Below are 23,135 nucleotides of genomic sequence, written 5' to 3'. Positions count from 1 at the left end.
TCTTTTGTAGCGGTTACGTGGTAGGGGACCTTGCGATCGTGTTAGTGCGTCGATACTGTCCACCACTGCCTTCCCTTGCGAATTAGCTATACTAATTTTCTACGATCTGTTCTTCCTATATGCCGCTCATCAAAGTTGTCAGCATTCGTATATTTTCACTACGTGATCGCTATTTTTCGTTGCTAATAATTCTGCTGCGAAGTTGTTCAATCCGGCTGTTGGGTTCATCATTTCCATTCTTATCGATTAATCGTACGAATCATTCGAGTTGCCATTTAATTGTTACAGCAATTGTATAATTCGTTCAATGATAATTCCACATTGATGACACTTTAACTGTACTCTAGCTAAGCATGTGCAGCAGCATGGATGACTTTGCTAAAAGTACACTGCAAACTTTCATTTTCCAGCTTCCGCGTTGCTGTTCGATTCGATCCAATCTATACTCGTGGCTCACTCAGAGGGCGCCGGCGCAATTACGAGCGAATAATTACTGGACGTCCGGGGAAATAATAGCGATCGATAACCGCGAGAGGCTTTCGCGATTCGTGCCGGCTATCGCTTATTTGCCGTTCCCATTTCGAGCCGGGTTTCGAGCCCGAGTTGGCTTCGCTGCGCTTGGAGCACGGTCTAAGCTAACTGATTTCGCGGCGAGCCGACGGTTTCGCTCGGTTAAACGATCGCTATTTGACTACACGTCCCACTCGCTCGTTCGAGAATGTCTATCATTATACCTGAAGACAGATTCAACATTTCTCGAATTTGATCGAGGAAGAGAGATTCTCGCGGATCCGTGTCACGCATCGTTAAACGTGTACGCGATCGCTCGTTTATCTTTTCTGCTACCAGAAACTGTATGCCAAGTTGCAAACGTGTTGCACGTTTGCTCAGAAATGTGCACAGTGTTCGAGAAAACTGTCTTCTACTTTTCACAATCACTGATTTTTCTCAAAACGAAGTATTAGGGGGACCGGAAAGTTATGTCGTTTGTTTACATTAAATTCAAACAGATAAATATGCACAGAAACGACATTATTTTCCGGCCCCCGTAATATATAGGATAATGGAGCCGGCTATGTTTTCGGGCGTAATTAACTTTATATTAATCGAATAAGACATATTAAACTTTGTTATTATTTTCTTTTGTTTGTGTTTTCAAATAAAACAATTTTATATGTCTTATTCGATAAATATAAAATTAATTATGCCCGAAGCAAACCAAAGGCCCAGCAGTTGGTTTCCCCATAGCAACCAGCTCCAGTGCCTAGGTTCCTTAACCCTTTTCACTCGAAGCCATTTTAATTGTAAATCTAAATTAACTTTTCTGACTTATAATGTTTCCATTTTATATAATAAAGTTCATTTCATGCATATGAAATTGAGTCTTGTGACTCATACAACAGTTAGGCTTTTAACAATCTTTTATATCTAAGCTTTGATAATGTAAAAATTATTTTGGCACACGGTGTAACAATTTTAGTGGTGCGTCAGAGTCACCACTCGAGTGCAAAGGGTTAACATATTTCATGCCGATCCATTTTTGCTCGACTTTTCACTCAGGCCATTTGATATTTCGTCTAAAGATTGACATATTATGTGTGTAATTATTAATTATTCTATTAAACAAGCTTATTTTCTTCGATCTATAACGCATTTTTGTAATGTCTCATCATTTTGATGGAAACATATCATCAGTCTTAAGCGTATTATAAAATACGTATATCTTTTCAGAGCATTCAATAAATATGTAAGCACGTATCATCGGTAGTGCACGTGGCACGGAACGTGTTAGAACGTATCAAGTGAAACAACTTAATAGATTGAAAATGATTGTGACACCACTATTGGATCGTTTCCACATATCCAGCGTTTCAGATTTCACTTACTCATTTTTGCCATAAGGACACAAGATTCTCGTTCTAACGGTCAAACGTAAAATCTCAATCATGTTCGAAAACTCAATACCAGAGAAAATACGAAAGTTCTATTATGAAAATGAAAATATTGAGATACTTTAGAACTCGTTAGAACAGGCAGCGGTTAAGAGGTTGCAATTTCATTAGCATCTACCGTAGAGTAACAGAACTTCTGTGAACATTGATTCACCTTTTCGAAAACTCACCCAAAAGTTTGCTGACGACTACGCCCTGTTGGTTCAAAGACAGCGCGTGGTTCGCCAGATCGTTGTAGTGTCTTAGGGCTCCTAGTTCTTGGGTCAGTTCCAATAACCATTGTCTGCCAGCTCCGCCGCCATTGCCGCTGGCGAACGGGCCCGCGGTGCAGTTTTGCAAGCTCACGCCTGCAATCATAACAAACCAATCAATTATATCTCCACTCGACACGAGGGTCAAAAGACTCGACAGCATCTAAACTGTCAGATAACAAGATCGTTTTAAAATCGTAACTCGGCGATCCCAAAAATGAATCGCGTAGAACAGTAAGCTAAGTCCCGAAAAGCAAAAATGAACATGTTTCTTTGGAACGTACACAAATGTTTCAAAGTCTGCATCGAATGTTGAAACGATGATAATAAAAGAATAGAATTTGACTTCGATTTAAGAGAAACAAGTAACATCCATCCATAACTGAACATTCAACTTTAACTGCTGCATCAAACAATGGATGATAAGGCCACTATGGTTTATTCTTCCTAACAACGCACAAATGGATTAACATAATAGATTTTGCTAGAGACCTTCGCCGCGTATTAAACTCAAAATGAAGTACAACAAAGGTTGCAAGCTAGAACAAAACACCAAAAGCAATTAATGTGTATAACTTATAAAGATTTATCAAAAGTAATATGTCGTCTATTTCAATAATTTGATTTAATTTACTTATATTAAGTGAACAAAGCGCGACTTATGTTGAATGGCGAAGAATCAGTAACTGAGATGAATATTGCAAATATGTTCACAGTAACATGTATTCGAACATAAGTCTGTTCTAATATCAAAAGAAAAAACGCTTCGCTTTAGGAGCGACTTAATGAAGGAAGACAACATCGCTATGTTGTTCTTCGGACATTGAACTGCCCCAAAAAAGCAGAAATTTTGCGGATTCAGTGTGTAAAGTCGAGTGCGTGTAAACTGCGTACCGGGCAGGAACAATGCGTGCAAAAGAACCGCGACAAATATCTTCCCCGTGGCGTCGTAATCGAGCGAATTAATTTAAATTACTCTGCCGGCGGCGCCTGATCGGACTGTTTAGCGATCTCGATCCCGATCTCTCGGTGGTATCGTTGCTGAGGCAGGCGCGTCGCGCGCATCTGCCGGTTTAAATCGCGGCGATTAATCACCAGAGGTGTGAAGACCCTCGTAATTCCCCGAAGGACACCTCGGGAGCGGTTCGCGACTTCCCCGTGATTTTATAGGTGGCTAATCTCGAGGACGTTTCGTTTCGTGCCACTCGATGCAGGCGAACCAAATAGAGGAAGAGAGAGAGAGAAAGAGAGACTGAGAAGAAGATCGAGAGAGAGGAGGAGAACCGGAGACGAGGATTTACGATCGAACGGGGCCACAGTATTGAGTGCGATCCATTTTTCGCTGGGAGAACCTTACTTTCAGGCTCGAACACGCCGATCGTATCTTTCCTCGAAGGGGTGTGGTGGTGGGGTGGCGGACACGAGAGTGCCGAGCGATCGGTAAGAAGGGTGTCGCTGGCGGACAGTTCGCGTTTCACAGCTTCTCCGCTCTTTGATTTTCTCCTTTTTCAGAGAGCTGCTGGGCTCCGTTCGCTTTTCATACCGTGAATCCGTAATTGCGTGAAATAATCACGCGATACCGGGTGTGATATTCGTCGAAGAGAGACCGAGGAGAGAGAGAGAGAGAGAGTGAGTGAGAGAGAGAGAGAGAGAGAGAGAGTGAGTGAGAGAGAGAGAGAGAGAGAGAGAGAGAGAGACTGGTACGGTTGCCCCAGAGGCGTGCGCGAGCGAGTAGCTGCTCTTCGAGAGACCGGGGCGTCTCGAATTAATTTCCAGGAGGAATCACGGCCGATGGAATAATCGTAATTAGCGTCCGGGCACCGCGGACGGCCTGTGATTTTACGGGCGGATAATCTTAACGACGTTTCGTACGATCCGCCAGGACGATAGTTTACGATCGTACGACGATGTTAAAGAACCGTTCGCCGGACGCGAACGATCCCGCGCACCGTGATCCCAACAAGCTCTATGTGGACGTCGGACAACGATCGCTGTCGATCTCTCGATCCTTTCTATCTCTCTCCTTCTCTTTTTCTTTCTCGTTCGCATTCAGCTGGGACCCAGAAGGATATTCGTGGACGGGAAATTAAATTCCGGAGAGGTAGATAGAAACGGCCAGGACCCCGAGCTCATTTGTAACGCGTTGTTTCGACTGGTTACGAGCGGACCGAACGCGCGTACGCGTCCGCTCGTTTACATAGCGGCCGTTTAATTAATTAGTCTTTTATGGGCCGGCCGAATTGCCAATCGCCGCCCCGGATGGATTTTACGCGGACACTCGTCGCTCGTTAGACCGCTTACAGTCATTTCTCCGAGCCGATACACGCCGACGATACTCGACAAAGTAAGGGCGCGAGGATGAGTAGCGATTCGTCGTGACCACTCGATCTCTCGAACGATAGTCCGCTCGGCTGGTGCGTGCGAAGCACGACTTTATACTCGGGTTTAACTGGGCACCATAAACGTTTCAACTGGGCCGCGAATCCGAGGCCGAAACGAAGATTTTCTGCACAGGTTGCCAGGAACTGGAGCTGAATGCAGATATGTTCCTTCTTCTGGTGGTTTTAATGAACTAAAATTAATGTAACGATGTTGTTATTTTTTTCTGGATGTCGCTTACGCACTTTTTTCATGGATGCCTGAAATTCGCAGTTTCGTTCCAACTAGGAGAATTTAATCCTGTTTGCAAATTCGTTTCGTTTATGCATTTTTACCATGGGCGCATGAAATCCGACGTCTAGTTGCAACAAAAATGCACGAAGTTCAAGAACAACAAAATGTTCTCTCGAGACAGTTGATCTTAAAATTTTCATTGTTACGATTATTCGATGAAATGGAATACAATTGAATCTAATTTGTTTGAAAATGCAATCAATTTCCTTGGGACGTTCTGAAAGCAGAAGTTATGACTTGAAGATGGTACGAATTGCTTCATGTGCTCTTTCTCAACAGATGGTATCAGCGACAGCATTCCCTTGAACTACTCAGATTGTTGTCATGAACATGTCTAACAAATTAAAGTGAAAAATAAAATCATATACAATAAATTGTTTCGTTGTTCTTGAGGGGGTACCGCCAAGTATGTATTCTATCTACTTTATAACAGAATTATTTGCATAATAGGAGAAAGCTAAATTCTCTCTAATTCACGCTCAAATTGTACACAAAAATGGACAATTTGGGAAGAGGATGTACGATTATTCGACCCTTGCGGCTCGTTTTTATAGTTGTTGACAATCGGTATCTACAAAAACGAGTCGCGAGGCTTGAATAATCGTATCTCCTCTTTCCAAATTGTCCATTTTTGTGTACAAGTTGAGTGTCAATTAGGAAGGATTTACTATAATATGTAGTTGTACTGTAAATGTAATTTGTTGTTGTACTGTAAACTGTAAATTGCAATATGTAATATGTAGTTTCTTAAAATCTTTGAATGAATCTGAGACAATTTTGCTTGTGAACATTCGAATATGTCTAAACAGAGTTTATTAACGTAATTTTCGCAGTATATTTTGGAATGTACGGAAATACAAACACAATGATGTACAATTAACTAAACTTTAACAGCATTTAATTATAATATGGTAAATGATAGCATAGCATACGTCGGTAGCACGAGGAGTTGGAAGACGGAGATGAGAATCTCGTGACTAAAGATGTATGTAGACGACGAAAAACATCAATGTTCACTTTTATTCCTCTTTTCCCGTTCGTAACTTTCCAGAAACCGTTTACACGGGCTTGTGACGGTATTGTTCTACCGTTTGCTGCTGAGGAAGCAGCTACGGCAGTTCTGATTTGGAAGTCAAATTTTTGGTAGCTTTCAAGCGAGTACGGGGATGATGTTCCGAGTTTATTGTGCGCGGCTAATTTCAATTAAGGGATATTCGTGCGCCTTCTGCTCGCCTTTTCAGCAGTATTTGCGTTTGTTGGGTCGAAACGAATGTATTCTCGAAGATAGTGATCGGTAGCTGATAAATAGATTGGGGACCTGTTTGTAAAACTTCTCAGAAAGTGATAAAATATTGTACAAATACATAGAACCTAATAGAATATTCATCGAAATTCAATGCAGTTCCACTGCGACATTCAACTGCATTCTCTTGGAATTTATTTATGAAAATGAGCTCCTGGATGAAAGATTAAAGAAATTCTTCAGGCCTCAAGAAAGTGTATGTTAATTTTCCCGAACATGTCTTATCCACGAAAAAGATTCATTTCTTTATTATCTGCAATTTGTCATGACTTCACTGAAACGATATATTATTTCGTAGGAAATTTACACGTCTAATATCAGAATTCCCATTCCCCTTAATTCGTACAATGGCGATACACTTTTATAACACAAGATAAATCATGCCTTACGCATACACGGTTTCATCAAAATTTATGGATATTGGTTTGGCGGTCCAGCCTGCCCTAAGATCTGTCATTTCGCGTTTAATGTATGCATTTTGTTGGAACAAACGAAGTGGAAAGTTGGAATGACAGTCCAATTTGAAACTTTGTTTGGTTCCTGTTGCAATTATACGATGTGTAAGTGACGTTTTCACTTTGGCTCTGAGCCACACATTTACCGTTGATAAACTCAACCATAAGAAATCTAGGATGATGTCTGTAACTAAGCAGTGATGCCTCAAGTTACCGACTCCTTGGTAGCAATATTTGATTACTTCATAGGCAAGAGCATTATGTACACACTAAAGGTAGCAATGCTTCACTTATCGAGGACTAAGCTAATGACTCAGACTACCTATTCCCTTTCACTGGTAGCAATATTTCAGTTATTCAGGACTAAAGGAATAATGCAAGCTGTCGATTGCCTATTCAGTGGTAGCAATACTTCAGTAATCGTGGATTAGCAGAACGACTCAAGCAACCGATTCCTGGTAGCAATACTTCAGTCATCGGTGACTAAGAGGACAACTCTAGCTTCTGACTCCCTATTCATTGATAGCAATGCTTCAGTTATTCAGGAATAAAGGAGTAATTCAATCTCAAACAACTCAAGCTACTGATTCCTTATTCACTGGTAACCATATTTAATTTATTCAGAATTAAGATGATTCGGGCATCCGAATCTCTACTTACCGTTTGCAATACTTCATCCATAATTTGTTGAAATCATTGTAGTGTTTAAAAGGCCCCGAAAGCGGAGAAAATCGATGCCTCTATTTTCCAGGAGCCTCGGAAATCGGATTGGCGAATTCCCGAGGAGGTTCTGTTTCGGTGGCTGTATAAGGCTAGAGGAACGATCGGCTGGCAATTTGTTCCGGTCGTGGTGAGAGAGACAGGGTACAACGATTCCGGAGCGAGTAGTTCGCGCAGATGAGGAGCATCCGTTGCCGATCGTTTCACCATAGAGAGGGAGACAGAGAGAATGACCAAATGAGTGAGTGAGAGAGAGAGAGAGAAAGAGAGAGAGAGAGAGAGAGAGAGAGAGAGAGAGAGAGATGAAAGCTGGTGCGAAACCTACGCGTTCTGGCAGGCGCATCGGCGCGCATTCCGCGCTCGTTCCATGTCAAAGCTATCGGGGATGTCGTGAAAACGAAAGTAGCCGATGCACCGAAAGAAATGCGTCGTGTCGTTGCATCGACGCGACGGCCGGGGCCCCTAGAGAACCGGTTCTGAACGAGTTTCTGGGATCGGACTCTTCTAGATCCTTTTCGTATACAGGGAATCGGCCCGTGGAAAAGACCGATCGTTCGCGGGCCGATACATAATCGACATAACGGAGAGAAGACGAGAAAGAGGACCTCGCAGAACCACGAGGATCACGATCGGCCGGCGAAAATCGGTCGATCGGCGCGTCGCGTCTCGGAGATTCGCGCGCCGATAAAACGGGCCTCGAACACTTTGGGACCGCGATCTCGTCGAGACTTGAGGCCTCGTCTCCTGCGAGGATCGCACATGCGAACTCCGAAAATCGGCGCGAAACAGAAATCGTGCGACCGACACGATCCAGTGACAGAGAGGAAAGGAGAGAGAGAAAGAGAGAGTCCTGGTACCTGTCTCGGAAACCCGTGCCTGGGTGTGGCTATAAATTCAGACGCGGATAGGAACGAGATACTTAGGTTATCCTCGGCTAACGGAGTATAAATCGTCGCGGCTGGAGACGAATGGACACGAGATCCAATTAGCTGCGCATACCTCGATCAAATATTGCCTGCGTTTAATTAGTTAGAAACGGCTCGCCGCGCGATATTTACAAGCGCGCTGTGGATTGAATGGTTGCGCACTGCTCTCGCGACCGATCCGAATCGAGATATTATTACTGTTTATCGACCGATAATTGGGTGTAAACATTGCCGGTTGTTTTACCTCGTTATACACTCGCTTGCGAAATTGAACGTTAATTAACACGTTACGTGGGATAGAGGTATCATAGATTTTTTCAATTCTGTTACATATTTGAATGAACCCTCCTTTGAAATCCTAAAACTCCTTATCAGAATTTTATTGTTAGTTTTGAAAATATTAAATGCTTTTTAGAAAGTGTATTTTTGTCAAATTTCACTTATTTTCTCTCGAGAGGTATGTTAATGAAGCTCGATCTGTGACACTCACAAAATATCTTATACTTTTGGTTCCAATACCTTAAAAGTTGCGGGCGAAAGCATTCGGCCAGGTTTACAAATGAATCTTTACTCGAATGCATCGAGGATACAAAATTTGATTAATATTTTGAAAGAGATAGTTCGCGTGACGCATATTGACTTCGCAATTTCTATAAATCACTTCGATTTAATGGAATATTTTAGGCTGTTTCGCTGAATGGTTAACACTAGGCTTACGGAGGTCTAAAATCAGTTATTTTATATTATGTTATAGAAGTAACGATGGTATATTTATTCGCATTTTTAGCGATTTTTATTGTAATATTAGTCTTAAGAAAATAACATGTAAATGTTTCTTTAAATAGATTTAATGTATACGTAACCCTAGTGTTAATCATTTTTCTAGTACTGGTCCTACGTATTTGATTCTCCTTGAGAAGCTAAATAAATGGGTTGCTAAATGGTGAGGGAAAAGAATTGTTAACCAATTTTTCCAGTTGGTAACAATCGCGAATAGTTTTGTAAACGACTTCTGTTTTCAAGGTGTCTGATCAATTGTAGGAACGACTGCAAAACGACTGAATTTCTTATTATTAGTCCCGTAATTTTCTAGCTTCATTTTTACTATACTTTTTAATTATCATTCACAGATGTGCTCTCGATAATAATGATTCGAATTAACAGTTCAATTTGATATAACTCGTAAATCGTTTGTACCGTAGATTACAATTTCAAACGATTTAATTGCTTTAGCATGCAACAAATGCGTGACTATGTTGCAAATTACGTACAATTCAATGCTGAATAGCTCGAATAGTATGAAGATTACAGTATGACGTGGCAGAAAAATCGCGGAGAAGCATTAGCTTGACGAGGACCATTACAAGACTGTGCATTTTTGCACGGACGATTTTTGTTTAGTGATTCACGAAACTTCAAGTTGAATGCAACCAGAAAATCAATGCTAACAAAACAAATCTCGACGTAAATTTTACTGCGCCATAAATTTACGCATCATCAGCTTACTACGTTCATTAATTGCAGTATTTTAGTTTCTATGAAAGTATTATAAATATGTTTCTTAGCTCATCGAACTCGAATGTTTACAAATCGTTTTACAATGCTGTAAATTTACGTGTCACCAGATCACGATGAGCATTAATTGCAGTATTTTAGTTTCTAAATTGAATGTCAATAAATATGCTTTTTAGTTCATCGGACTCGAGCGACTACAACTCATTGTAAAACTAATTGAAAAACTATAACCGCAAAAGTAGGAATAAATGAACAAATCGTCACTGAGCCCCCGTAATTGAGAAACAAATGATAGCGCTGTTACGAGCTTGTATTGCTTAACAATACTGAAAACGCCCGTATAACGGCGATAATGCGTTACGCGTCCTACGAATTCGTGTTATAAGAAATCGTGTCACACGAAAATTTTTCTCTCGTCACACATTTGGTATTGCTATTGCGTATGAACGATACATTTTGTTCCATATATAAATACAACGAAAGAAATAATTTAATGAATTCATTATTTAATTATAATTAGTTAAACGAAACCGGAGAAGGACTTTTTTGTAGCGTTATGTCTGAACTATCCGAAGTTATGTTCTGGTTGATTTACATCTTTGAATTTCATTAGTGATCGCAAAATTTTTGACCAGTTGTAGGAATTCGTGTTGTAGGAACTCGTGTTAAACAGGAGACGTAGTCTCAGTTGCGTGATTGAACGTCATTATTCATTAGTTAAATACTAATTATTGCTCTGTAAAAATGACAAATATGACAAGTGACAAAATGACATATATTTAGTCAATAGCGATCTCACGCACGTTTCAGTATATGTATATTTAAGAAAATTCACAGTTTCTTTGGCTGTCAGAATCAAATTTGCCAAAGTGACACCTGAAGTTCTGATAGACGTCCCGGAGCGACGATCCCGAAGAAGGTTCTAATTAGCGTGCGATGGTGAACGAAAGTGACTGCTTGTTACGCTACAATAGGGAACACGGATTCGAGGAGACGGCGAGAAAAAAGGGGTAGGGGTAAACAAAGTGGCCCAACGGCGGACAGATGAAGATACCTACCAACTACCGGGCCGTGATACCTGCCTCGAAATACCTGCTGGGTGTGGCAGTAAAATCTGCCGGATAGAGAGGCGGTGTGTATCGGCTCGTTCCCGTAAGTGATGTCATTTCCTATCTCGCCTGCATAAACAACGCATCTTGTTTACGAATTCTCTTTTTCTTCCTTCTCGCGGTGAGAGAAAGAAAATAGAAAGAGTAAGAGGGAGAGAGAGAGAGAGAGAGAGAGAGAGAGAGAGAGAGACGCGTGAGGATTGCTGGCAGACACATTTCCCTTTTGATATTCTCCTCGGGAACGATGCAGGATCTGGCAGCTCGGTAGGCTGCGATAATGAAACGTCTCTGGACTTTGCTTATTTTCTGCCGGACGACAGGAGCGTTCGGTCGATTGCCAATGGATTTCAAATTGCTGATTCCTGGATGTGACGCTTCATTGTCCTCTCGAGAATATTTCGTTTCGGTCAGGAAACGTCGCTGTTGACGTGCTTTTTAGTTCCCGATTTATGGTATCAGGCAATATTGGTATCCGGTTGTTTAAACTTTGAACGGCATATTCGTTTTACTACCAATTGTGACTCTATCCATCGGTTGTTGTAGGATTTTTCAGAGTGCTAAGAGAACACTTTACAGTTTATCAGTATTAATTAACATTTAAGAACACTAGTTATAGTGCCTGATATCATCTCTATGGATTAGTACAATAAATTGTGTTCCATATCGACTGTCGCAGATTGAGTTGATTGCATGCAAAACGTATTTGGACAACAAAGAATATAGGGACACCTGATAATCGAGGTTCTACATTAATCAAAAAACTAGATTGTGTATCAAAGTGTGAATAATAATGAGCGATTAAATGAATGATTAACGTCAATTAATTAATGTTTAATAAAGTGAATAATTATAATGCAGAGGATCAAGTCTTCTTGTTTTTCTAAATGCAATTCATTCTTTTCGATGATCTGGTGGAAATAAGCCCAGTAGTCGCCGTTCCTTTTCATCGTCTTCTTAAGATATACGATTAGTGTTAAAGACCATCTACGTGCTCTCTTATTTTAGTAAAAACAAAGAAGTTATTTATGTATTTTAAAACTGATTGTAGCAAATATTTCTTGCAAGATTGTGTGAAACACTACCGGACGTTTTCGATTAATCCTTGACGATCTCATGGCAGCCGTCGTGCTGGATCTATTTGAATCCTTCCGTATCAATTTTCTGCTACATATTTTTCAACCCACCTCTTCGAGATCAATGTTAATTCTCTTATTAGATTTGATCTAAGCAGGTAATTATTTAAACTAGCAGCTAAAAAATTAGAATTTACTTAAATCAATAGCAAGATACTACACGTTTCAGTAAGTTGTACTAGACAAGTTACAAGGCATTCGTCACCATTATCAGGTAACAGCGTAGATCCCAAGTGAATGGTGTCACTAAACAACTGCATGGAATCAGGACTGCAGTTAGCTGATCGTAAACCCTATGCACTGCTGCATTTCACTCCTTGCATTTATATATCAACGTTTTATTTGTTTCTGAAATTTTGGAAAAATCTCATGGTATGCAGGATAGAATCGTGGTTATTAGAATACAGCTCATTTGTTAATTCTTTACAACTGTGAAATGAATTTTTGTTCCGAATAATAAACTTCGAAAGATATTTTAATGACTTTACCTTATGATTTCTTTCTCAACAATTCTGATTAGAATCAATTAGCCGAATATCATTACGAATGACATCGATACTCGGTGTTTCGAGACTGAATCAAATCTGCATCACTCGATATTCTCCCGCGAATGTCTTGTTTTTGTGTCACAAATGTGGCCAACCATAACATTACGATCAAATAAAAAGAAGATTCCAGTAACTCTTCAATTATTCGTCGATAATAATCGAGGAAACAAAATGTCAATCTTCCAAGTCCCAAACAATCACCGAAACGTTTCCAATGAACTGATCGAAGATTGGAAATGGTTCTGTATCGAAAGCGTGAAGATAATAAGCTAACGAAACGTGGTTCGGCGATTAAGCCGAACGCTGTTAATGAGCGACGATCAAAGTCATCTTTATCGGCCCCCATTGGCAACCGACTCGTACCATCAGCAATAAAGACTGCCAATGGTAGCAGATCCAGAAGAGAGACACAGCCGCGATCGGGACCGGTGTAGAAGCGGTCGGTTCGGAACAATACGGATATCGAGCGGTTGAAGAAAGAGTAGCACAGCTCCCCGCGAAAAGACGTACTGTTGGCGACGCATTGAAACCGGTTCTGAACGAGTATGGCTGGTAGCCGAGAGCTAGGTCGTTTGATCCGGCAAGTGTAAACCACGGAAAGCGTCTCTGAATATACCAGTAGTTAGGTACGCGTAGCCGGCCGCTTCGATCCGATGGGCATTCTTGGGAGCGTTGATTACGGCTCTGTTATCAGAGGGGTGCCGGGCTGTGTCGGGGCCCAGTTTGTGGGAGGGTCGACGGGTCTTTTACAGGGCCGTTTCGATCTCCGTCGCGAACGATCCTCGGCGATCGGGAACCGTAGGCGTACCAGAGCCGGACACCTTATGACGAGTGTTCGACGGCGGATCGAACCCGCGCGACCGTTCAATTAACACGCTCCACGGGTGAAAAAGAGGCACGTCCTATCGACGATAACGCACGCAGAAAATGATATTTCTCCCGTTTACGATAGCCGTTCGCCGATCCGGCCGACACGTCGTTCCGAACCGTCCCGCGTTATGGTAATGTCCGCGCGCGCTCCACCGGCGTCGTTTCTCACCGGGTCCGATGATGACTTAACTGGCCCGTCGATAAACATCCTCGTAACCCGTGTCCTGTGTCGTCTTTATCCCCCAGGATATATTCCGCGAGCCCGTACCTTAGCCTCGATGGAAATTCGAATCTCTAGCTGTCTTCCTCTTTCTCGGTCTCTCTCTCTCTCTCTCTCTCTCTCTCTCTCTTGTTTCTATCTTACTTTCGATCGACTATCGACCGTGCGTTATCGTTCGCGGTTAAATGACGCGTAACAACCGCGATACATCGGAGAGGGATCGCCGGTGATTTCGGTGCAGCGATTTTTCGCGCGTTAACGAGTTAACCGGCCCCGAACCGCTCCGATCCCAGATACCATCGGTCGGCAGGGGCAGATCGTATCATCCCTTAAGAAGCGACCTACCTACCGAGACCGGCCGACGTCGCTTTCGACACCTGGAGAACCATGAAACGACGTTGTTACGCTCGTTTAACGCGATTTACGATGCCCTTACCCCTCCCCTCCCCTCCCTCTACTGCTCGTGCTCCTCTTTTTTTCCGCACCGCCTGCAACCGGCCGATGCAGGAACGCGAAACGAGACGGGCTGCCGGTGATGCGCTACCTCGTTGACGATTGCTGCATGATTAACGAGCTACGCTGATTGGAATGACTGAAACCGAACCGATTGCATCGCGGCGATTGTGCCAGGTAACGAGAACTCCGGCTCGAGACCGCTGTTTATTAACGGCGAGACGATGCATCGAGAACTGGTCCGGTCGATGTTGTCTGTCTTGCGAATGATTTTTCTGGAATTGTTTAGGCGAGCTGGTGAGAGTGATTTTGTGATGTTTGTTGGAGTTCGAACGGTGTCGGTGGATTGTAGAGTGAGTGGAGTTTTTCACTGAAATCGATTAATTTGCAGATTAATTTGAAGTAGTTGATGCTTTATGGTTCAAATAATTCGCGATGCAGGTAGACGATTCAATTGTTGCGTAGCTACGCATCATCGAACAATGGTTTAGAATTCCAAAAACGTGAATTAAGTTAATAACTTTGGTATTTGCGTATCTACCATTATTATTTTTTAATTTGGAATTGGATTTTGATACTATTTTTGTTTGAAAAGATAAGGAGCCATCAATATAGACTACCTTTACACTTCACTTAAATTTCTTACATGATCATTACCTTGAAATCACCAATAATTATTTTATCGATATTGTTTATATACATGTTGAAATCACCGACAAATGTTTGCATCGACTCTCCTTTCACTGACAAATGTTATTGTCGTCGCTTAGAATTTTTGGCAGTATACCAAGTGTATGTTTGAACGTCGTATCGTGCGCGCACTTATTGTTAGTGCTACGTTTTCAATATTATTTACAGTGAAAGAAATGGATTTATCAACGGAAAGTTACGGTACTGAGAATGCAGTGCAACGGTTGTAAATACCACTGCACATTTATATTCTTCTTTAATAACTCTTTCGAAAGGTTTTCCATTCCAAGTGTTCAACATTTCGTCGGACAATTTAAGTTCGTCAATATTTTTTGGCTCAGAAGATTTATTCTTTCGTCGTTTATACAACGCTTGCTGTTTCAAAGCAAAATTATTCGGAAGTGGTGGTTGATTAATTTTCTCCGCCTCTATAGCCGCATTTCTGACAATCTTGTATGATCTCTCGTCAGTAGGTACAGTCAGTTCATTTATTTTATTGCAATGTGTAATAAGTTGGGGACGTGCTGCTTCTGGTGCATGATTATGTTTTGTAGGATCATGAGAACAAATAATGTGTTTTCCATTTACGAATACTGTACATGACTGTTCCTCTACACTTATAACTGTTTCCACTTTTGTCACTCTTTTTCACACACCCAGTAGAACAGATTGCCTCTATCTCTGCATTTCACGAAGTATCGATAATAACATTTGTCGGTGAAACGAGAGTCGATGTAAACATTTCTCGGTGATTTCAACGTGTCGATATATAAACAATGTTGGTAAAATACGTTGTCGATGAAAGCATTGTTCGTGAAACAATTGTTGGTGACATTGCTTCTTAACTTCTTAATTCGTTTTCTTCGACACTTTTGAAACAAAAATGATTACGCTAGCAGTATGTAATAAAACATTTTCGATCAGGAACGATTAGTTTAGTTTTACTTGATATATTTATAAGTACATATTAAAGAATAACTATCTTATTTTACTTACACGAACGTGTAAACATATAAAAATATATATCTTAAATTGCAGTATCTGTTGATAGGTATAATTAAAAAATCTGAGATATCTTTCTCTGTAATTCTCTGTTTGTAGTGAATATGGGCGAAAGAAGTTAAGTGGGGATCCGAAATTAACAGCAGTCGTCGGAACAGATCTTCATCGGTTTTTACTCTTGAACATTTCCGTGTGTGGGGTGCTCCTTGAAACATTTTATATCTTTATTTCTTGCCTCTTGGGTCGCTTCTGAAAGTTGCCCAATTGGTCATAAAGCTTCCTTAATAACGCTCGTTCCATAAAAGATGATTTTATATGTCGAAACTGGCATACAGTACCAATTGCACAATTTTGTATTTATTGGTCGAATTTTTCAACATTATTAGATTTTTTGTTGTCGCAAGATTGCTCTATGAACGACACCTGACGGTCAATGATTTGACAACACATATGTACAGTGGCGGCTCGTTACTTAAGACCGTTAGTTATTTCAGTAAATAAACACCATTAATATTATAGTATTTAATGAATATAAAAAGTAAGTATTTCATGAGAAAAAATATACAGTAGCTCACGAAAGTATTCGAACATTTGAACATATTCGAATTTTGTTTTTTCGATAATAATTTTGCTCTTATTTGAACTTTTTTATCTGAGCTTGTAACAAAAATTTAAGAAGTGCCTTTCGTATATTTCGGTAGTAATTTATATGCATGCTGAAAATTTTATCGAAATTGGTTGACGTTGTTATGAGTTACGAATAATTAAAGATTGCTAAAATCGCAATTTTGTCCCGATTTTTGACATTTTTGACCAAAAGCGTATCTTGACTATAGCTTGACTCTGGGTTAACCTTTTTCGATAAAATTTTCAGCATGCACATGAGTTACCGAGATCTTGGAAAGGTAGTTTCTAAATGTCTGTTATAAGTTCAGATAAAAAAGTTAAAGAAAGATTTTTTTACTTTTCTTGTCATTTCAAGTAAGAGCAAAATTTAGAAAATACATTTCAGTTATTGTCTCGTGAATTAGTCCCTCTATCGCCTAAAAGAAATTCAAGTCATTTAGCACAGTTTGAAAAAAGTTATTGCGTTTTATAAGGTGTTCGAATACTTTCGTGAGTTACTGTACATAATATACAGTAATATATACTTTTGTCTTTAACTTATACATTACAGAAACTTTTATTATTTTCTGATTTCAAGCCATTTTACTTATGTGTTCGACTACGTAAGATCGAATCAAGATTGATATTATTAAACACATGAAATGAAGTATGATCATAACAAAAACATAATCAAAACATTGGTGGAAACAAATTAAGCTTAGAAACAACAAGTAAAACTTAGTTAATAGCGCATGTTGTCGTACTATTTCTTCACAACCCTTTGGCACTGAACTGATTAAACGGCGATAAGGTCCGATTGAAATATTGCTCTATCCCTTCTGTATAGCAGCATAAAGTTGGTCTAAGTTGCTTGATATTTTGTTCTTAATATATTTATCTACATCTATCCACAACATCTCAATAGGATTGGATGTCAGGGGACTAGGAAGGCCATTTCAGTACTTTTATACCCTGCTGATTTAAAAATTCTTTTACTCTGCGAACTGTATATTTTGGATCGTAGTCGTCTTGTAAGATCCAGTTCCTTGGCATTTCATTATTAACAAATGAAATAAGTACGTCATTAATATATCCATAATAAACTTGCTGATCCATAATATCGCAAATTCTGTATAAAGGGCCAACACCTTAGAATGTTATTGCTTTCCACACGTTTATCGATGTCCCTGCACCTTTCACTGTATGTGTCTTACATACATTTTGAGGAAAATTCTACAGTTACGCGGCATCTAACATATTCTTTCCCACCTAAGCTCATTCTACTTTTATGTTTATCAGATTCGTCAGATAAAGTATACTCTAGTGTATATTATATATATTCTTTCAAAAAAAAATAAAAAAAAAAAACATCCATTAAATAATATATTAATGGTATTTATTTGCTGAAGTAACCAATGGTCTTAAGTAACTGGCCATTACTGTATATTGTTAGAACTTACACAACTGCAAGTGACTGCAAAAAGTTCACATTCAGCTATTTTCAATGGCTTATAAGGAATACATTCTGATAAGTTTCATCGTGATGCCTTGTGACATCCGTTTTGTAACGATAACTAAAACGAAAACTAAGCATTCGGGAGAACTCATTTTCATAGGGTTAAAATATGTCTATCACTTTGCTTTTGTAGCGTATATTTGGCTAAAATAACGTTCTTCAATACTGCATTAACAGCTATAATTATATTCCTATTCATGAAAAAATATAACGAGGAAAATCATGCCAATTTAAGCTAAGCGTAACGTTAGAACAAGAAGTATTTCTTCGCTATTTTCAAAGCTTTGGCAAAACTGCAACTTAGTTCATATATTTAGAAACCCGTAAGCATAACTTCATTAAATTTCAAGGAGCTTGAAAATTTGACTTTAGTTCGCATTTTCGTAGTTCTAAACTACTGTGCATCGTTGCGTATCAATGTGAACGGACAAGCGTTGCGTATTGCATACGGATAGGTATGCAATTGTGATACGCAACAGCGATACGATACGATGATGCGCACAAAGGGAGAATTGAAAATTGAAAGTGTGTTGGAAGATGTTCCTGCATTGAAGTTTTTCCTATTCGTACTATTGTTCAATATTACACAGTCTGTTTCAATGTACACAGTGATATTCGCAAATTTTTTGAACCTTTTTCTTGTATTCAATTGTGCTTATAATTTCTGCCATAAATGTTTAAAATTGGCAATCTATTTATAATCTATGATAAGATGAACATAGAATATAATTTAATGGAATTGATTCCTATTGTGATTCTCAATTATATTTGACTACAATAATCTAGAGTAAGGTTCATATCATGAATATGGTCTATTTTGTATGAGAAAACTGTCTTTCTTTCCGGACGCCCACAAATATCATGAATAGCCAACAGATTTCATATATATATTCATGTCTCAACGAGTAGTTTCTACCAATTCTGCGTGTTATAGACGTAATTTACAAATCAACATATGCCACGAACGTTGTATAAAGATCCGCTGTCTAATCACAAGTATTCTGCGGATTTTATGCATTCGTGACAAAAATAACGATCAACAAAACAGTTCAAGATCGACAGTTCAACAGTTCAGGATTTCTCTTTACCACCAGTTTCTTGCACTCGCAAGATAAAATGCAGTCAACGTTTCTTCCGCATAAAAATCCACGGTCTGACAGACGTCCGCGACAAAAATAAATCGAGGACCATCGATCCGGTATCAAATAATTGCACGAATTCGGCGCGGCAGTCACCAGTTGACAAAGGTTGTTGGTTTTCAGCCGTCCGCGTCCAGAAAAACTGGTGAACGCGAACAATTAAGAATAGCATTCTTTTCGTGTCTGGTCACATTGGTTCCCGATTCGTTTTTGTGGCGACGCGAGCGTGCCGAAGTGTCGAGCACGGCTTGCAAAAACCAAGGGGCGATCTTACCGATTTTCGATGGTAACGCGACCAACAGAAACGGTTGTCCAATTAAATTTAATTACGGCCGATATTGCCGCCACGAGTAAAAAACTGTTGTCCGGCCATCTCAAGTGTTCGCTATCCATGGAAATTTTGCAGATTCGCCGTGCGATGCGAGGCGTGACGGCCGTGTTTCATCGATTAGCCCTGACGTCCCGATAATCGCGACAGTATGCTCAGGTGTTCCAGCTGGTCGTCGATTAATCGCGGAATTCACGCGACGCGCAATTCCGCTAATAAAGAGAACAACGCCGCGGGACGCTCCGACTTAATTGGCTCGCTTTTGTTTGCCTCGGAGTCTTTAACTCGTCGATCGCGCATAGAACATCATTAAAAACCGCTTTATTCGGAGTCACAGCCTCGGAAGCGCCTATCCTCATGTTTATTAAATACTTAGCAAACCACACGTGTTGGTTCGCGCGGAGAATTGGAAGAAATTCACGCCTGGAGGTCTTCGAATCTAGGAACATTGATTGGCAAATTATGGAGGGAGTGTATCTCGTATGAAAAGGGGGCGGATCGGATGCGTGCGACGATAAGTAGGTATTTATTAACGAGGAAAGGTAAGACAAGACATTGAGCGACGTGTTTGTCATCTATTTGCCTCAGCAAAGTAAATGGTTTGAAAAGTACTGAACTCGCCCTATTGGTGGACACTGCAATCGTATAATGACTGAAGTCCTAATGACTGTGAACGCGGAAGAAATCGTACAGCTTGGGATTAATAGGATTTTCAGTGGATTCTGAGTTGAACGATAATGTCGGCAAGAAGCTTAAAAGTCTTTTTTTAGACAACGATCCTAAAAGGAATATCAGATTACTAGAAGCGACTTCTCGATTCGCGATTAAGATTGCTTCTAATGGCGTTAAACACTATGCAAAGTACCTTGGATTATGATCTGCAAATTGCAATCTACATCGAGCACTGCGATTCATGCCCCGAGATTGCAATAGAACTGGCAACCAATCAAGTGAATCTAAGGGAACGTTTATGTTGGTGCTGCAAAAAAAGCTATAAGTGTATCGATTACAGAACCTACAAGCGTTTTATCGATGCATTCTTTCATGTGTTTATAGTATAACTAGTGTAATAACATGATTGCAGTCATTTAAAGTTTCTCAAAGACAAGTAATTCCGAAGTTCACTGCTCTGTTACGGAACAATACTTGTGTATATTGACAATAAGAGTATAAAACACAGTACTGCACGAAGGGCATTTCTACCCTGCGCAGTTCCAACGCAAACATGTTCTAAAAGTAGCAAAGGTAACATAGGCTCGGTAGAGCAAATGTGACCACGAGTTAAGCCTCCGTGCTAACCGAATGTCGCACTGCTAAAAGATCATTGTCTACACAATCAAAAAGACTGATTACAAGTAGCAAACAAAGAACATTCTTCGGTACCGATTGACAACGCGTGCGATACACGGTTAGGATCTAGCTAATGACAGCGAAAATGCAAGGAACTAACCGTCGATGAGAGAGACAGGCGGCACGGTCATCTGTTGATGGTGATGGGCGGCCGGATGCTGATGGGGATGCGGCGGATGTACCGGCAGTAGATGGGACCTGGTCTGCGAGAAGGTCGGCGAGGGTGGTTCCCAAGGTCGCGTGACGCCGGTGCTGACTGGCGCATCGTCGTCGTGGCAGCAGAACTTGTCCGCTGGCTGGGCGGAGCCGCTGTTAACCACCGGATGTCCATCGTTATTGTTGTTGTTATTGTTATTGTTCGCAACGTCCCCGTTGTTGTTGTTGTTGCTACCGGCGGCATTGTTGCCGCCAGTGAGACGCGTAGTAGTCGCGCCTGTCGCAGGGCTACCACTACCACTAGCACTGCCACTGACACTACCACTGCCAATGCCGTCGACCTGCACCATTTTGCTGTCGATCGCAGCCGCCGACTTGGCAGTACCAGGAGGGGTCGCGATGCCGCCACCGATCATCATCACCAGACGATCACCTCCAGCCCCTCCACGCCGGGCAGCACCAGCAGCTCCTCCTCCTCTTCCTCCCCCTCCGCCTCCTCCACTTCTGCAGCAAAGCCGACCCTATGTTCGAGGCGTTTCTCTTCCTGCTCTCGCATCCGACGGTTACTCACGGCGCATCCAGCCTCAGGCGGGGGCGATCCTCCCCCGAAAAGCCACCCACTCCACCCCGAAGAATCCACCCCTGGCGACAGAACCGTTCCCGGCGCGTTTTAGTCTGCGATCGGAATGGATTACCCGAGTCACGAGTGGAACGGTACCAGTCGAAATCGACGGCCGAAAACGGGCAAAGTTGTTCCGGGGTCGCGAACAGTTTCACAGCTCTTCAGTTCAGGTCGGCCCGGCCCGGCTCGGCTCGCCTCGGCTCGGCTGTTCTTGGTCCTCGCGTGCACCCACACACAGCGGCGTTGTCACACAGGTAACACAACAAGGGGCTGGTGGTTTCTCGGACGGTCGTCGTCGTCGTCGTCGTCGTCGGCCGTGTACGTGTGTCCGTCGCGCTGGCGCAGGAGCGCGCGAGCGCAATCGACGCCACGGTCCGGCGTGGCTTCCTGCGTCCGATTAGCGAAGCAGAATGACATCCTGTCTGGCGGGCCGACGGCGAGCGCGATTCATCGTGGCGCGAGCTTTCACGTCGGCTGTCTGTCGGGCCTCGTCTACGTGGACGAGAGCGTGGTCGATGCGAGCAGGCGACGCACGGCGAGAGGAGTGCTCGCGAGCGCAGGCGCTTCGTCCAAGCTCGTGACTACCTCCTATAGACGTGTGTCTGCCCTTCTCTTCGTCCCTCCCTCCGCTTCGTCTCCTATAACACAAGCTCGAGCTCTCTTCCTCTCCCTCTGGTCTCGATCTCGCTCGCACCGTGTTGCCCAGTCTTTGCTCCGATACTCCCGCTTCTTTCACGGCTTCGCAGCCGCTTGCTTCTCTCTCCCTCTCCCTCTCGCTCTCTCTCTCTCTCACACCGCCCGTCCGTCTGTCCGTGCTCCGATCCCTTCTCCAATAACGGGGCGACCGAACGAACGCGCTCACCACGGGATAACCTGCTCGCGCTCCGCCGGATTCGAGCAGATTGCCTTCCCGTTCGGGGTTTCGAAGCGCGCCAACGACTAGCCTTACCCCCACCTCGTCACGCCTCGCGGGAACAGCACCGACTACTCGCGTCCAGGTGAGATCCCAGATTTCAGGTAACGAGCCTCCTTTGCCTCCCTCCGCCTGCCTCTCTTCGGATCTCCTCGATCTAGCCGATGGAAGCTCGAACTCGAAGTACCTTCGATTAGTTTATTCTTCAAGTTTCTCCGATCCGCGGGTCTACGAGTTCGTCCTTCGCTTCGGGGATGTTCCGGCGCACTTGAACTCTCGTTCTCCACTGTCACCTCTGTTCACCGATGTCGAGGTCGCCGACGAAGAGAAAACTCGAGTACATAGGGCAACCTGCTCGCGGTCCGCCGGATTCGAGCAGATTGCCTTCCGTTCGGTGGATCGAAGCGCGCCCAGACTAGCCTTACCCCCACCCTCCTCGGCCGAGGTGAGATCAAGATTTAAGGCGCCGTGGTGCGGAGCGGCGCTGACGAAGACGAACAGGAGGACGTGGTCGTCGAGAGGACGAGGAAGAGGCCGAGGATGGCGAGGCAGGGGAGGGTCGGAGGCACCTAGGCTAGCTAGCGGGCCTAGCCCGAAGACGCGGGGTTCTCGCGCGTTGATTACGATCGCGCGCAGCCAAGCTCGATCGTCGAACGAGAGGAAGAGGAGGTGACGAGAGACAGGG

The 23,135-nt window shown here is 42.3% G+C and overlaps 1 protein-coding gene across 1 annotated transcript in view; it reads right to left on the bottom strand.

Moving 5' to 3' along the window:
* Eyg (eyegone) overlaps window positions 1-22,832 on the bottom strand; it is a 47,134-nt gene extending 24,302 nt beyond the window's left edge. The window contains exons 1-2 of the mRNA XM_033481804.2: window positions 20,860-22,832; window positions 2,123-2,299 (exon numbers count right to left, since the gene is read on the bottom strand). Of these exons, the coding sequence (XP_033337695.1) occupies window positions 2,123-2,299; window positions 20,860-21,334 (652 nt within the window). The 5' untranslated portion in view covers window positions 21,335-22,832. The remainder of the gene's footprint in view (window positions 1-2,122; window positions 2,300-20,859) is intronic.
* Between the last annotated feature and the right edge of the window lie 303 nt (window positions 22,833-23,135).

Source organism: Megalopta genalis, chromosome 3 (assembly GCF_051020955.1).
Source record: "Megalopta genalis isolate 19385.01 chromosome 3, iyMegGena1_principal, whole genome shotgun sequence".
Taxonomy (NCBI): Eukaryota; Metazoa; Arthropoda; class Insecta; order Hymenoptera; family Halictidae; genus Megalopta; species Megalopta genalis.
This window is presented reverse-complemented; position numbering and strand designations above follow the sequence as displayed.